The 16,655-nt window shown below is 46.7% G+C and overlaps 1 protein-coding gene across 1 annotated transcript in view; it reads right to left on the bottom strand.

The window, feature by feature from the left end:
* Nucleotides 1-16,655, bottom strand: part of PHLDB1 (pleckstrin homology like domain family B member 1) — a 63,052-nt gene that overhangs the window by 42,626 nt on the left and 3,771 nt on the right. Inside the window, exons 2-4 of the mRNA XM_044669610.1 lie at nucleotides 16,249-16,329; nucleotides 14,214-14,337; nucleotides 12,731-12,901 (exon numbers count right to left, since the gene is read on the bottom strand). Coding sequence (XP_044525545.1) covers nucleotides 12,731-12,901; nucleotides 14,214-14,337; nucleotides 16,249-16,329 — 376 coding nt within the window. The remainder of the gene's footprint in view (nucleotides 1-12,730; nucleotides 12,902-14,213; nucleotides 14,338-16,248; nucleotides 16,330-16,655) is intronic.

Genomic DNA, 16,655 nt, shown 5'->3' with positions numbered 1-16,655 from the left:
TAAAGTGGACCATTTACAGATTTGGGAGGGGAGGGGATGACAAGGAACAACTGCAGAACCAGAAGACCCTCCTACTAAAAGCTGTAGACTATTTCTGGTTCTGCCCTTGACTGGCTCAGGGTGTGTTGCTATCCCTCAGTGGGACTTGCTTTCTTTCTGAACTAGAGAGACTCCTGTTACCCAAGGAGACTAGGGAAAGAGGTAAGGTGGTCTAAGACCAAGTTCAATTCCTGGTGCTGCCATTTACTGGTTATGTGACCTTTCATCTCAAAGGTTCTCAACTATAAAACCATGACTTTAAAGTCTCTTCCAGCCCTAACATTCTGTGATTAAGAGCTCTGGTACAGAAGATACTTTGTCAGGAAGAGGGTGAGAAGGACAAGAAAACACAGAACTCTAGAACCAGAGCCACCCAAGTGGAGACCGCTGGACCCTGCTCTCAGTAAGCCAGTCCCCAGCCTCCGAGCTTAATACATTCCTAAGCAGAGGCACAAGCCTGGTCCTGCATAAGCAGTCAAGGAAGTTGGAGCTGGAGCCAGGGAATGTAGCCGTGAGCACCAAGGAGTGTGCACCAAAGCAGGTGTGCCTGCAGGCACCCTGGGCACGAGTTAGCAAATTTTTTTCCACTTCCATCACTACCACTGTGCCAGCCACCCTCTGGTCTCCCACTCACATGGGTTCCTGAGAGAGGTATTCCACTGGAGAGAGGCAGAGAGGACAGATGATTCAGGGGATATCCTCAGTAGTGCATGTAGATGTCACTCCCCACCCTCCCCTCTGTCTACACATACACCCTTCATCCCCCACCAGTTTGCATAACCTGGTACCACCTGGCACCCTCAAGCTCTATGCCAATATGCAGTTGAGGCTGGCAAGGAAGACTGCATTCTTGGACGCTGAGACAGTTTTGCTCAGGCAGGCAGCAAGGGTAGGGGGCATCTCAGGCCACGTGTCTGCCCTGGCAATTCCCTCTGCCCTGCAGGGAAGGGAGCTGGTAACTGCTGATGCATCTAGATGCCAGGGCCTTAGGCGAAGTTGGGGAAGGAGTTTTTCATTTTGTCTTAAGACTCTAGGATGGTCAATCACCAGAGGTGACCACAGCTGCCTGGGTACCAGTGCCAATGACAATACTACCAGCTGCCTTGGATACCAAAGTGCTTTCCTCCCCTCCTCCCCAGGGTAAAGAATATCTGAATTGGGCCACTTAGTATGCCCCCAGGCTCTCCTGGGAGCTCTAAGACATGCTGGAATCAAGCACCCCAAAAGATGACAATCAGACAGGGCTATTTGTCGACATAGCACTGGCCACATTATTCTCAGCATGAGGATAATCACAAACTTTACTAATCAGTACAAATAACAAGCCTAGCTATTTTGAGCTATCCGCTTGCTCCTCGCCCCACCCCCTGCCCCCACACACATACTTTACAGCCATTTAACAAGCTAACTAATGAGCAGCTTTTAGTAACTGGCCCAAGTTCCAAACAGACTGCTTAACCCCAAGAAAGGAGGGGAAAGGGTGCTCAGCAAGATGTGCAGTGCCCTGGAAGAAGGGAAGGGAGGCAGAGAGGGTAGACATGGATGGCTCCTTGGCTCCCTAGCCCACCCAAAGAGCACGCAGACAGGGTGGGACCCTGGTGACTGAATCCCACCCACTCCGTTCCTCCCTCTTCCCTCCAGCAGAGGGGGAGTGACCACATTTCCTCCAGGGCTATAAATAGGGGATGCCAGGCAGTGGGGCGAGGGCTGTATTAATAGAGTGGGAAGGAGGCTCGAAGGACAGACTCTGTAGGACTCTGGACCAAATTAACTTTCTATTTGTACTTGGTGAGAGTGAAGATCTGGAGGCCCGAAGGCTGCCCCCAACTTGCCCCAGGGCCCATTTGAGCCCTGATTCTTCTTCCATCTTCTGTTCTGGCTCCTAATTCTTCTCGGTTTCCCCCCAGGACTGTTTTTCCTCCCTAACCAGGGAACCCAGGAACAGTATCTCTCCCACTCACCAGAGACAGGATCATACACCCCAATGGGCCACAGTGTCCAGCTATTCCTCTGCCCGGTGCCATAGCGGGGTCGGGGGTGGGGGTGGGGGTATATTTGAAACAAGAGGGGAAGTACTAAAGGTGAGGGAAGCGAGCTTGCCTGGGAAAGGCATCCAAGACGGACAGCCACCTATCTCACTCTGCCCGAGAGAAAGGCAGAAGGAATCATCGGAAGTGAAGCTGGAGCAGAGAAGAGAACACTGGAGGGGCTTCACAGCCCCTTCCGGATACCTCCTACCAGAGACCCTTTCCCTACGCCTTTCCACCCCACCCCCTCCGGTCCAGAATAGGATGAGGAGTTCAGTAAAGGGATCTTTCTAGCCTCTCGTTCCCAGCCCAATGCACGAGTAAGAGTCGCCCTCTCTCCGGAAGGGATTGAGAATGACTGAGCTTTGGTACCCAACTCAACTGTGCTGGTGGAGCCAGAGATTCGGAGACCCACAGACACAGTCTGTGTGCTCAGAGACCCACGCCGGGAGCCGCCGGGAGCCGCCGGGAGCCACGGAGCCACGACAGCACCATCGCCCCGAGGCAGCCCGCCCAGCGCTGGGCGAGCACACACTCCACTAACAGCAGCTGGAAGGGAAGAAGCACCCCCGCCTGCTCCTGCACCCCCGGATCACCCCCACATGCAGTGCCCGGGCCACTCTCCCCGCCTCCAGCTCCCCGGCCTCAGTTTGGCCCCAAGCCAGTAACTCACCAGCCGAGCCTGGACCTCCCTGGGCACTCGGGCTCCTGCTCCAGCTCCGGCCCGGCCAGGCTCGGCCCGGCCCCCCGGCTCCGGCTCCCGCTCCGGCTCCACAGCCCGGCCCAGGGGCCTATTGAGGGGGCGGGCCCGACCTCCCGCACAGCCACTGGAGCGGACCGGGGCGGGGCCGGGGCCGGGCTGGGGCTGGGGCTGGGGCCGGGGCTAGGGAGGTGGGGGGAAGGAGGGAGGAGGGACAAAGAAGAGGCGGAGGGAGGGGAAGAGGAAGTGATGGAGGACTGGGGAAGGGAGGAGAGGAGAGAGGGAGAGGACCAAGGGAGATGGATAAGGAGATGGAGATGGATGGGGAAGAGAAAAAAAAGCAATACGCGGACTCCCAGAGTCCACTGTTCTAAGGGGCGGGGGCAGAGAAGGGACTTCGGAGGAAAAAGGATGAGGAGATGGGGCAAAGCCACTGGCAACAAAGCAGTCCTGAGTGGTGGTGGAGGGAGAAGGAGGTTGCAGGGTGCTCGGAGCTAAGGGTGACAAGAGACTACAAGTGTCTCCACCCACCACCCACCCTTCACTAGGAAGCTGGAGGGAGAAGCTTAGGAGTCAGGACTTCACTCTACGATTAACTTATGTGTCCTTGGGCAACCAATCCCAGCTTTTTCTCTCCCAGCCAGTGTGAGATTGGGCCCGAAAGGATTATCCTCGTTTTACAGGTGAAGAAAATGAGAAAAGGAGGACTGATGCTTTGGAAAGAGATGGACTTGGATTGTGAGGTTTGGGGTTCAAACTGTGTCTGCTTCTTATCACAGGACCTTGGTAAATCCCTTCTCTGGGATTCCCTTTTCTCGTGGTCTAACTGGTCCATATAGTACCTCCGATTCCAAAACAACAATCTCTATGGGGCTGAGTCAGAGCTTTTAAGTACTGGGCCCTCCACTTGAACCTAAGTATTATAATACCCACTCCAGGGTTTTTTGATCTATAAAAACAGCTGACATTTATATAGCACTTTATATATTTTAACTAATTTGAGCCTCACAACATTCCCAAGAGGTAGATGCTATTACTATCATTCCCATTTTGCAGATAAGGAAAATGGAGGCAGACAGTGGTTAAAAGACATGTCCAGGGTCACACAGGGAGAATGTCAGGGGCAGAATTCAAACTCAGATCTTCTTGATTCCAAACTCAGCACTCTGTGCACTGTGCCTTTAATCTATCCTTTTGTTGTTTAGTCATTTCAGTTGTGTCTGACTTTTCATGACCCCATTTGGGATTTTCTTGGCAAAGATACTATAGTGGTTTGCCATTTCCTTCTCTGGCTAATTTTACAGATGTGAAAACTGAGGCAAAGCAGGTTAAGTGACTTGCCCAGGATCATACAGCTAGTGAGTGTCTGAGGCTGGATTTGAACTCACTTTTTCCTGATTCCAGGCCTAGCACTCTATCTACTATGACACCTGGCTGCCCCCAATACTACTTGCCTCTGTAAATTACTCCTCTCTGGACCTCAGTTTCCTTATCTACGGCATGAGATAATTTTGAAGGTTCCTTATAGCTGTTATTCTGTGTTGGGAAGAAAGGAGGAAGTGGGGAAGAAGACCCTGGAGAGAAAGTCTGAAGAATCATTAGGGACCTCACTGGGTAGTCAGGTTTGAAATCCCCTTCATAAGATAGCATTTATATAAGGCTTTGAGCTTTCCAAATATTATTTCATTTGATCCTCACAACAACCCTAGGAAATGGGTACTATTATTATCCCCATTTTACAAGTGAAAAAACTGAGGAAGACAGGAGTGACTTGCCCCAGCATCTCACAACTAATAAGTATTTATGACTAGACTTGAACTCAGATTTTCCTGACTCTAGAACTAGAGCTCTATCCACTGTACTACCTATCTGCCTTGTATGCCAGTAACAGGCAGGCAGCTAAAGAAATCAGCCTTCCTCTCTCCCCTCATTCAACAAATTCCCAGGCCCCCCCCCCCCCCCGCCCCAAACACATCCACATGGCTTGCAGGGATCAGGTCCAGCTCTTTCTAGGTTCTCTCAGCCTCCCAGTATGACCGGATATATTGTCCAAGCTAGCAGCCTATTTCAACAGCTGGGCTCCCAGTGCTCCGCTCCTCCCTATCCCATCCTGGGAATCACTCAGAGTTACCTTGTAGCTGGAACCCCCAAGGTCACAGGCAGGGAGGGCCTCAGAGCTAGCCAGCCAGCCAGACACAACACCACCCCAACCACCCTCCCTAAAAGGAAGTCTGTGACACACAATGAACCAAACCAGGTCTTACAGTGCCCACATAAAGATAGACGCTTTCCCACAAACACAGATCCTTTCTCAGAAAGAGGTTCTTTTTCATGTCGAGATTTCCCTCTCATCAACCTCACACATTCTCATAGTTATAGTTTGAACACAACCTTAGAAGATGTCCTATCCAACTTCCTCATTTGACAAATGAGGAAACTGAGGCTGAGAAAGATTAAATTATTTGCCTGTCACACAGCCAGAGCTGGGCCTTGAACCCAAGTTTTCTCTTTCCATTGGATCATGATGGCTTTTACAGGCAAACACTTTTCTTTCATACACACACACACACACACACACACACACACACACACACACACACACACACACACACACGGCGTGCCACCCCCTCACAGAAATATGAGCATTTCTTGTACAACTCTTCTCACTTTCATATATTACTGTCTTCTCTCACACAAGCACACACAACACTGACACCCACACAATACTCTCAACCACGTATACGCACAGCCCTGGAGAGATTCTGGAATGTGACTCAGACTTCCAGAGAAATAACCAGGCATACTTTCCATCCCTGAAGAGCCCCCTCTTCTTCTGGAGGAAGCAGGAGGAACCAAAGAATGTCAGATGCAGAGTGGGGAAAGCCTTTTTTTTTTTTTTTTTTTTAACAAAGAAATCTCAGCAAGAAAAATGATTCACCCATCTGGAAACTATGACAGCAAGCTGGACAGATACAGGCCAATGCAAGAGGATGCTTGCCAGGATGGAATATGACAGAAGGCCACGTAAGGGAGGAAAATTTTCACCACCTCTTCTTTTCCCTGTTTTGTTCCAGTCTCACAAGAAAGAGATGGGCCTTCTCTTCTTCCCAGAAGGAATTTCAAAGGATCATAGAATTAGAGGTAGATGAGCCCTTAAGGATGAGAAAACTGAGGCTCAGACACTTGCTTAAAGAGAAAAAACTAGAAAATGTCTGGGATTTGAACTGAGACCTCTGAATCTAGATCCAATATTCCTTCTACAGTACCATGATGCCTCTCAAAGATGACAGCAGAGGATGATGGCATTCCACTGATTCCTTGGGTTATGGACCCAGCATGTTCCTCTGAGCTGCTCTAAATTACCAAGGAAATAAAGGATGTCTTCCTAGATCCCAGTGGTAGATAGTAATATGACCCCAAAATCCCCCTCTTTTGCTCTGGCATAAGCTACTACCCATCTAGAATGGTGTCCTAGAGTAGGAAGGAAGTGAGGGTAACCTCTCTTGCAAGAGGGGGATGATGACATCCTGGGATTTTTAGTAATGTGATTTTTTTTTAAACCCTTACCTTCTGTCTTAGAATACTGTGTATTGGTTCTAAGACAGAAAGAGAAGGGCTAGGCAATGGGAATCAAGTGACTTGCCCAGGGTCACACAGCTAGGAATTGTCTGAGGCCAGATTTGAACCTAGGACCTCCTTGTCTCTGGGCCAGGTTCTTAATCCACTGAGCCACCCAGCTGCCCCATAATGTGATTTTTTTTTTATCTCTCCTCCAAAGCCTTCTTAGCCTTTCTTTCTTTTTTTAACCCTTATCTTCTTTTTAAGTATCAGTTCAAAGACAGAAGAACAGAAAGGGTTGGCAACTGGTATTAAGTGACTTGTTCAGGGTCACACAGATTTGAACCCAAGTTATCCTGACTCTAGGACTGGCCATTCTATCCACTGTGCTACCTAGCTGCCCCTTAGCTTTTCCATACAATTGTCCTCACAGACCTGTCCTTGTGGTCCTGGGGTAGGAAGGCCTGGTCCCAGATAGATGCCTAGCCTCTAAGGTTGTTTTATCCCTTACTCTGAACAAAGAAATCAGGCTTGGAGGTACTAAAGTATGGAGAAGGGTGGAGGAAGAACTAGGAGTCCCTTCATTTATATTCTCTTCCCCCACCATGCCAGGATAAAGTTGGTATCTGCTTTTATCCCCCTGCTTTCATAGGCGTGTGCCTGCCCGAGGAGCCTGTCACTGCCATCATTGCTTTGGCATCATGCCCAGGATGAGGCTTGGAGGGCATGGTCCAGTCAGAGATGACCTCCCTGGGGAGGCTTCTTCCTTCCAAAGTGGGTGGTTGGGTACCTGCTGAAGGCTTAGATTAGAAGATTCTTCCCAGGGAAGGTGGTATGATAAAGAAAAAACAAAGTGATGGACTTACATCAAGAAAACTGGGTTCACATCCTCCTTCAGACACTTCCCTGCAGTGTGATTGCAAGTAAATTGATTTAGTTTCTTAGAACTTTTATTTGCCCACATGAAAAATGGGAATAATAAATACTTTTATGAGCTACCTCATGGAGATGTTATTAGCAAAGTACGTTATAAAGCCTAAAGGATTAAGAAATTTTAGTTTCTATTATTTTTCTTTTTAAAAACCCTTACCTAGTCTTAGAATTGATATTAAGTATAGGTTCCAAGTCAGAAAAGTGCCAAGGTCTAAGCAGTTGGGGTTAAATGACTTGCTCAGGATCACACAGCTAGAACCTAGGCTTGGCTCTCTATCCACTGAGCCACCTAGCTGCCCCATTATTATTATTTTCTACATATACATATGGGCCCTTCATAACGTATGAATTTCCATTCATAGGTACAAGCAGTTATATGAATAATTAAGTACACAGATAGATAAGGTAATATACATACATAAAGGTACATTCAGGCAAGATTCTCCTAAAATAGATTTTCACATGTTACTTGCACTTTACTGGTACATATAGGTCTCAGAGAGGCAGAAGACAGGCTTTGGAGTCAGGCAGAGGTGTCTTCAAGTCCTGCCTCTGACACATTAGTTGTGTGATCACAGACAAATCACTTAACCTCTCATGGCTTCCAGGCAATCTCTAAGACCACAAGTTATAGATGAGTTGTTAATTTGCATTAGTGGAAGAAGTTTCCATACAAGAAGTTCTCCACACTGATGAAATATTTCACAGGTCTGGGCAGGGGTGGGGGGAAATATAAATGGATAGATAAATAGATATGGAATATATCAATATATCTATCAATTTATCTATCAACCTATCTATCCCTCCATCCCTCTATCTGTCTGTCTATCTATCTATCTATCTATCTATCTATCTATCTATCTATCTATCTATCTATCTACCAATTTAGCTATCTATCTATTGATCCGTCTGTCTGTCTATCTATCTATCTGTCTATCTATCCATCTATCTACCATCTGATCTATCTATCCATCTATCTATCCATCTAATTACCTATCTTATCTAATCTAGCTACTTAATTATCTGTCAAATTATTTATCTATCCATCTATCTTAACTGGTTGGCACAGTAGATAAAGTGCCAAGCCTGGAATCAGGAAGACTCATCTTCCTGAGTTCAGATCTGGCTTCAGACATTTACTAGCTGTGTGACTCTGAGCAAGTCACCTAACCCCATTTGCCTCAGTTTCCTCATCTATTAAATGATCTGGAGAAAGAAATGGCAAACTAGTATCTCTGCCAAGAAAATGATCCCAGATGGAGTCAAGAGGAGTCAGATAGAATTGAAAAAGTGTGAACAACAATATATGTGTGTGTATGTAATATATATATATAATACGGCAAATAAAGAGACACCTTAAAATATGTGTGGCTAGATACATAGCTATGCAAGCCCAGAAATTATTCCCAAACTCACACAGATACACAAACACATACTGAGATCTGTAAACCCATGCTAAAATATACAAACACACGGAGATAGCATATGTACATCTGAGCCACACAGTCTCCAGGGAGATGAACTCTGAAGAATGTCCGGAGCTGGGCCAGCAACAAGGGGTAGGGGGGTAGGGGAAGCATGAGGGGGCTGGTGCCTTGCTCTAGAGATGAAACAAGGAAAACCCTCAGCTCCCAAGCCTCAGGGAGGGGGAGGAGACAGGATGTAGAACACCGGCTCCTTTGTGTCTCTCTACAAGCCCCCCCCAACTTGCTCCCCAGACTGCCAAACCCCTAAGAGACAGACGAGTCCAGACAAGGAGGCTGGGAGTAGGGTGGGCTTCAAGGAAAATGGGGCTGGTGGCCTGGGGCTGGTCCCTGTCCTTCTCTAAGGCTCGAGGAGAAGAGGAGGAGATAACATCTGGACAAAGGAAGGGAGAGTAGAGACACATGGTGGCTATGGAAAGAAAAGAGTCTTTAGGGCCACAGGAAATTCTTAAGGCCAGCCCAGCATTGGCTTCAGACCCTCCCACTTCTCAGTGAATTAATGGATGCATTGTATAGATTGTTTGCGCACTTGTGGAGGAAAGGCATTTGGGGACCCTCATTTTTTTGACTCCACACTTAGTATGTATGTACTGGCATGTTCATATATATGCATGTGACATGAATTAGTAGGGAAAAGTTAGAAATGAGTCATTATTGATAACCAGAATTTCTGTTTCAACTCCTTCTTTTCTTGCCACCCCAACCCTTCTTCTCAATACCTCTCCTTTCCAATTCCTTGCCTAGGGGTAGGGGAAGACGCTTTGTCTACGGAGGGAAATGTTCCAAAGTCAGAGAATGTCAGAACTGGAAGTGATATAGTAAAGATCATCTAGTCTGTCAGATGAGGAAACTGAGACCTAGCAAGGACGTTTTTGTCCAAGGTCACACAGGCAGTAAATAACAGAGCTTTTATCCAAAATCGGCTTTTCTGATTCCAAACCCAGAGCTATTTCCACTATGCCACATTGCCTGCTTTATTTGGAGACCTCGATGGCCCCAAAAGGTCAGAGCCTTTCCCAAAGACGGTCAGATTGTCATGATGCAAGAATAGACTGATTTCTCTTTAGCACAGGTCAGAGAAAAAAAGTGGGGAACAAGCATCAAAGCCACTTGTACCAACTATTAAAGAGGGAGGTTAAATATTATTCTTGGAGAAAAGATAATGAAACATACTTCCTTCTTGTTGGCAGAGAGGCAGGGGCTACCAAGGGTAAAACATTGTATGCATTGTCACTCAGCCATCTTACTTGTTTTTGCTTAACTGTCTTTCTTTTGTTACAAGGGAGGGTTTGGTTTGTACAGATGGGTAATATCTGAAAATGATTGGGATACAAAAACAAAAGACAGTAATAAAACATAATATACATATATTATGTTTTTGTATCCCAGACAATATATGTATATATATTATGTTTTATTTTTACTGTCTTTTGTTTTTGTATACACACACACACACACACGTGTGTGTGTGTGTGTGTGTGTGTGTGTGTGTGTGTGTGTGTGTGTGTTTTACCCTTACCTTCTGTTTTGGAATCAATACTGTGTATTGGTTCTAAGGCATAAGAGCAGTAAGGGCTAGACAATGGGGATGAAGTGACTTGCCCAGGGTCATACAGCTTAGAAGTATCTGAGGCTAGATTTGAACCCAGGACCTCCCATCTCTAGACCTGGCTCTCAATCCACTGAGCTATCCCCAAAACATATTAAAAAAAAAAAGACAAGTTAGATAGGGAGGGAGGGACTTCTCATTTTTGCAGAGCATCAACTACTAATATCAACAAATCAGTCAAATTAAATAAATCACCAAACACTTATTAATCACTTAAAATATGCCAAGCATTCTGCTAGACCAAGGGGATATAGAGACAAAAGGAAAATAATCTCTACCTTCAAAAACAACAACCCTCATTTAGATAAATCTTTCTATAAATCACTTTGTGAGATAGGGAATTCTAGGACTATTATTCCTTTTTACAGTTGGGACAATCAAGTCCCAGGGAACCCAAGCTACAGCTAAGTGTCAAAACCAGGACTCTAACACAGATATTCTGACCACAAATATTGCTCACATTGACTCCTAATGGAACTGTTGATCAAGGTCCTCAGAGGGATGTGGCCAGGGGCCCAAGAAAAGGGAAAAACAGTCGAAAGCAGGTGCCTTCCATACAACAAGACCCAGCAGACAGAGAGGACCCCTTTCCTCCACAAAGTCTGACTTGGCTCTGAGTCTCCATCCCCACCCACAACTCCAATCCACCCTTCCCTTAACCTGCTCTTTTTCCTACCATGCTGGCCAAAGGGAAGAAATGAGGCTAGATTCCCTGTTTCTGTGGCAACCAAAACCGGTATACAACAGCAGAATCAAGGGAAAACCCTCACCCGCTCAGAAATCAGAGGCTCCGTTTTCAGGGTTACCAAACATTTTACTCTGCCATGGATACTCTGTTGCTATAGGAAACGGTAAAGGTGGGGCCGATCCCCAAGGCAACCAGGATGCTACTGTTGGTTGTACAATATTTTGACAGGGAGAATATCTTCCCTGCCTCCCTCTTTGTGGTTCTGGTAACCAGAGGTGCCAGACCCTGCTCTTGCCTTAGCAGGAGATTTTATCCTGCCTGTCTTTCCTCTCCACAGAGGGATGCCCAGAAACCCAGGCTCTGGGAGAACAGCTCCCAGTGGTGCCTAGTTCCTTCTTACTCTCACACAAACACTATCATTGTTCCCATTCCTCACTGCTCCAGCTGATGCCTTTTGCAGCTGTCACGCCACCTTCCCCTGTGCCCTTTGACAACTAATGATGTAACTCCCCCCCCCCCTTTTGCCAGGGGCTGTGGGGTGACCAGGAGAAGAGAGAAGGCTAAAGTCGGGAGTGGGAATGGGCACTCCTCTTGGAGTTAGAAAATCTCCATTCTGGTCCTGGTTCTTTCAATGATCAGCTATGTGACCTTGTTTAATCATTTCCTCTCTCTCTGTTTCAGTCTCCTCAGCTATAAAGTGGGGATAATCCCAGTGGTACTTGTAGCATGTTCAATGGATAGAGAACCGGATGTGGAGTTAAGAAGAATCCTTGAATCTTATCTCTAGCAATTACAATGTTTTTTCATTTGCATGCTCAATTGATTGACCTCTGCCCTTCCTAATTTGTTTATATATGCACTCAAGGATATAAATTCCCTCCTGAATACTGCTTTGGCTGCATCCCATAGATTTTGATAGGATGTCTCATCATTGTCATTCTCTTTAACTAAATTATTGTTTCTATGATTTGTTCTTTAACCAATTTTGAAGAATCATATTCTTTAATTTCCAATTAATTTTTGATTTGCCTCTCCATGTAGCCTTACTAATTATTATTTTTATTACATTATGATCTGAAAAGGTTACATTTATTATTTCTGCTCTTTTGCACTTGTTTGCCATGTTTTTATCTGGCAATTACTATGTGACCTTGAGTAAGTCAGGTCATTTTGAGCCTCAGTGTCCTAATCTGTTAAAAAGAGATACTAATACCTGTAGTGCCTATATGGATAAACTAATATATGCAAGCATTTTATAAACATCAGTTTCCTATAAATTCCAGGTATTATTATTACCACCATTATTGCCACATATTTCAGTGCTTTGAAACTGCAGAGAGGCCAATTCAATACCTGGCATTGCTATCACTACCATCAATCAGTACTGGGAAAGAAGGGAGACCAGTAACGGGCAGAGAGGCTGAGGGCAGGAGTGGCTAGGAGGATTTTTTTTTCCTCTCTCCAGTCCTGATGTCTCTTCCAGCATGGAAGATTTGAAGGCTTTGTACATATCCCCAGAACCATCTTCAATACTCCATGGATAAATCCTATCCCCAGGTAATTCCCATAACACTACCAAGGTTGGGATTTTACCAGCACCTGACCCCCTATCCAATTAGAATCTACCTTTTAGCCCCCTGCCCTCAGACCCTCTCAATCAATAAGCAGGTTTGGGGCCCTCCAGAGCCTTACCCTGGGTGAGGCGGGTGGGCTGATGGATGGGGAGCCCATCGATGGTGCAGGCATTGCCACAGGGGTACAGGGTGAGGGTCCCTCGTAGGTTCTCAATGTAGCAGTGCTCAGGGGCTAGGCCAGGGCCCTGTAGTGAGATATCCTTGGTAGCAGAACCAATCACTGTCCTTCCTGGGGGAGGTGGGGAAGGTGTGAAGAATAGAGTCAGTGGTGTTTGCCTCAGGATAGGCAGGAAATAGCAGAGACCCAGACCTGGTGCTATATGACTTCCTCCTGCTTCCTCCCCTAAAAGGGAAGAGAAGCATCGCCTTCCCTAATCTACTCCTACACACACACACACACACACACACACACACACACACACACACACACACACACACACTNACACACACACACACACACACACACACACACACACACACACACACACACACACTTTTATTGGGTATAGTTGGCACAAGGATCATGTATCTTGAGAAGTGGCAGAGAATACCCTGGAGAATGGAAGGAGAGGGAAGCCCAGACACAAAATCTGGGTGAAGGAAGATGTAAAAATATAATCTAACTTTCCCTACAAATAGACTCCTTCTCCATCCTCCTTCCCTCCACCCCTCCATCCCCCTCATCTCTCCCTTCCTAAGCAGTCTCTTCCCAGGCTTTCCTCCTCCCCCACTTCCCTACAAACAGGCCCCAGCCCTTCTGCACTTCACCTAGTTCTTCCTTTCTTCCCAGTGTCCCTTCTTGACCTAGTTTTTTGTTCTGTCCCTTTCTACCCTATTTCTCCTGCCCTCTCTCCTTTCCCTCCCTCTCTCTTCATTAGCTCCCCCGGCAGATCCATCCTCTCCCCCTCACAGCTTTTGCACACCTACACAGCTTCCCTACACCCCACCCCTAGCAAAGCCCCTGGGGCTGGTATTTGGAGAATGCCGGGAATGTAGGATCACCCAGGCAACAAGTGCAGCTCAGGAAGAAGGAGGAGGAGGAAGAGAGAGGAAAGGAGGGAGGGATGGAGCTAGAGGGCAAAAGAGATGCTCTGTCAGGGCCTCATCTCAGGAGCTTGCCCTCATCTCACTCCACTCCCTGTCCATACTGGTTTTTTTTCCTGAAGTTTCCTGGGATAGGATCCTCCCTCCCTCTCCCTATTCCGCATCTCCCATACCTCAAATCCCCAAGTCCAAGGTCCTTGCTTCTCCCCAGTCTCCCTACTTTTTCATCCTAGCCATCAGAGAACTAGATTATCTTTGTGAGAGGACAGGTGGTCGTGGCTAAGAGTAGAGAGGGAAAGGGCATCAGTAGAGTACTTGCAGAGTGGATCTTGTAGGAGTGGGAGGGGGGTACAACACTACAATATTCCCGATTTCTTAGTGAGGAGCCGGAAACCCGTTTTCCTGCAGAGAACCCTGGGCTCTGAAGGACCTGTGTGCATAGGGTTTAGGGGATGGTTTGAGGGATAGCCTGACCCAGATGTTTTCTCCTGACTCACCTTCCTCCAGTGGCAGAAGAGTGATGGCAGTGCTCAATCGCCCACTGCCCAGGCTCACCAGGTGCGGCTTGTCTGTCTGCACCTTCAGCCCTTTGCCAGTCTCTATGAGATCCAGGGGTCCATTCTGGGGGGAGGGAACACCATGGATACAAGAAATGGAGACACCAAACCTCAGCCTCAGCTCTTACTGCCTCCGCCATCTACCCTTCAACACACAAACAACATCCTCCCTTGCCTCCTCCCTCCTCCCCAAATAGTTCATCTATCCCACTGGGCTGTTCCGTATTATTCCCGCTTTCTCTTCATATTAGCTGACCTGTGTCCTCCTTGTTGAGTAAGGTAAGAGATAAAGGAGGAGTCAGACACCCAGGTGGGAGAGATTGAGAGAGAGCAAAGCCCCAGGGAAGATTGGAATGGCCCAAGCCCAAGTCCTACTGCACACAGTCCGTGGAATGGAAGGATCATAGGAGTCACACCTAAATATGAGTCCAAGGTTTCTGATATTTACTGGCTTGCATGGGTAAGTCACTTACACTTCCATCAATCGGTGAATCAATCAATATTTATTGTTGTTGATCTGTCCTATCCGATTCTTTGTGACCCCACAGACTGTAGCTATCTGTGGGGTGGTTTTCTTGGCAAGGATATTGGAATGGTTTGCTATTTCCTTCTCCAGTGAATCCTTTTGTCAGGCAATCAGAGGTTAAGTGACTTGCCCAGGGTCACCCAGCTAGGAGGTGTCTGAGACTGGATTTGAACTCAGGTCTTAAGCACTGAGCCACAGCTACATCTATATTTATTAAGTAACCACTATATGCCTAGTACTGTGCTAGGTTCCCAAAGACAAAATGAAGCAGTTCCTGCCCTCAAGGAGCAGGCTGCTTTGAAGGTAATTCAGGGAAGCAGGGTACTGACTACCTAACACTACCTACCTTCTTAGATTGTTGTCAGAATCAAATGAGATAATGTATTTAAACCTTAAGTCAGTGTTGGCTATTCTTTTCTCAGAGCTTGTGTGAGGAAAGGGCTTTGTAAAATTAACCACATGGTGTGGCTCAGTGGATAAAAAGCCTGACCTGGAGACAGGAGGTCCAGGGTTCAAATGTGACCTCAGATTCTTTCTAGCTGTTGTGATTCTGGGGCAAGTCCCTTAACTCCCATTGCCTAGCCAAGTGAATTATTATTATTATGTTATCTGCACTTAGGAGTGAGGGAGAAGTAGTAAACAAAGGGCCAGCCTCAAAGTCAGGAAGTCCTGTGTTCAGATCCAGTCTCTGAGAAATATCCCATATACTAATATGTGAACATGTTATCTCCCTCTCCTCCTGGAAGCCAAGGACTGATACATCATCATAATATATCTTTGTGTCATCAGTCTGGCAGAGGACTTGGCACATAGTAGGCACATAATAATTATTGATTCATTGGTTACTGTGTGACCCTGAGCAACTTACTTAACCTCTCAGTGTCTCTAGGCACTAACTCTACAAGCCGAAGAGCAGATGCCTTGTCCACATTGGTAAGGAAGTGCCCCAGGTCTGATCTTAGCAGACTATAAATTCCTTGAGGGCTGGTGCTGTGGGTTTCTTTATATGTCCAGTGATTCCCACACAGTAGGTACTTAATAAATGTTTATAGGATTGAATTAGACTGGAAGGGACCTGACTAGGATTGCAGGGAGGTGAGATATTCAGGGATAAGAGGGGAAGAAAAGGATCCAGCACCAAATGTCTTCCAACAGTTCCAAGAATCCCTTGGAAAGGAGTTCCAGGTCTTTTCTGGGAATATTCTATGAGTGAACCACTTAACCAGATTAGATCAAAGGGTAAGCTGTTAATAGGATTTTGAGGCTTGAGAGAAGATGGCAGATTCACTATTTATCTCTCACCCAACTTCAGCCACTAGCCATTTCTCAGACCAGCGGACAGACACAAAAACAGACCAGGTTCTTGCTAAATGTCAGTCCTACCCCTCCAGTCTACCCAGCTCAGCCTCTATCTCTCCTATTCCCAAATACCACCTGTTGATGGCTCACCTGAACTCTGGCTTGGATCTTGCGCCCAGAGCCCACCATATTTCTGTTGAAAGCATCCATGGCCCTGTGTTTCCAGAACTCCTGAAGGCATAGAAAAAGAGAGGTTAAGCTGAAGGTGCCAGTGATGTAAGGGAAGGAACAGATAGTGTAGACAAGATCTGTGCCCATCACCAGGGTCTCAGGATATGAAGACATGCCAGAAGCAGCCCCTTGTGTCTGCAGATACAAAGAGGAGCCCAGAAGAAAAGAGCACATTATCAGAGCTCGTTCTTTGGTTCCAGATCATGGCTCCCCCTTGGTTAAGTGGTCTCCATTTTCTGATAGCAGCCTCATCCTCAGCCTGGCTTTAGGATTGTCACACCAGAATGCTCTGCTTTCTCTTCAGTGTCCTGTCCTTAATCTGTGTA

Source organism: Gracilinanus agilis, chromosome 3 (assembly GCF_016433145.1).
Source record: "Gracilinanus agilis isolate LMUSP501 chromosome 3, AgileGrace, whole genome shotgun sequence".
In the NCBI taxonomy this organism is placed as follows: Eukaryota; Metazoa; Chordata; class Mammalia; order Didelphimorphia; family Didelphidae; genus Gracilinanus; species Gracilinanus agilis.
Note: the sequence above shows the minus strand (reverse complement) of the source record. Positions and strands in the feature narration are given on the sequence as shown.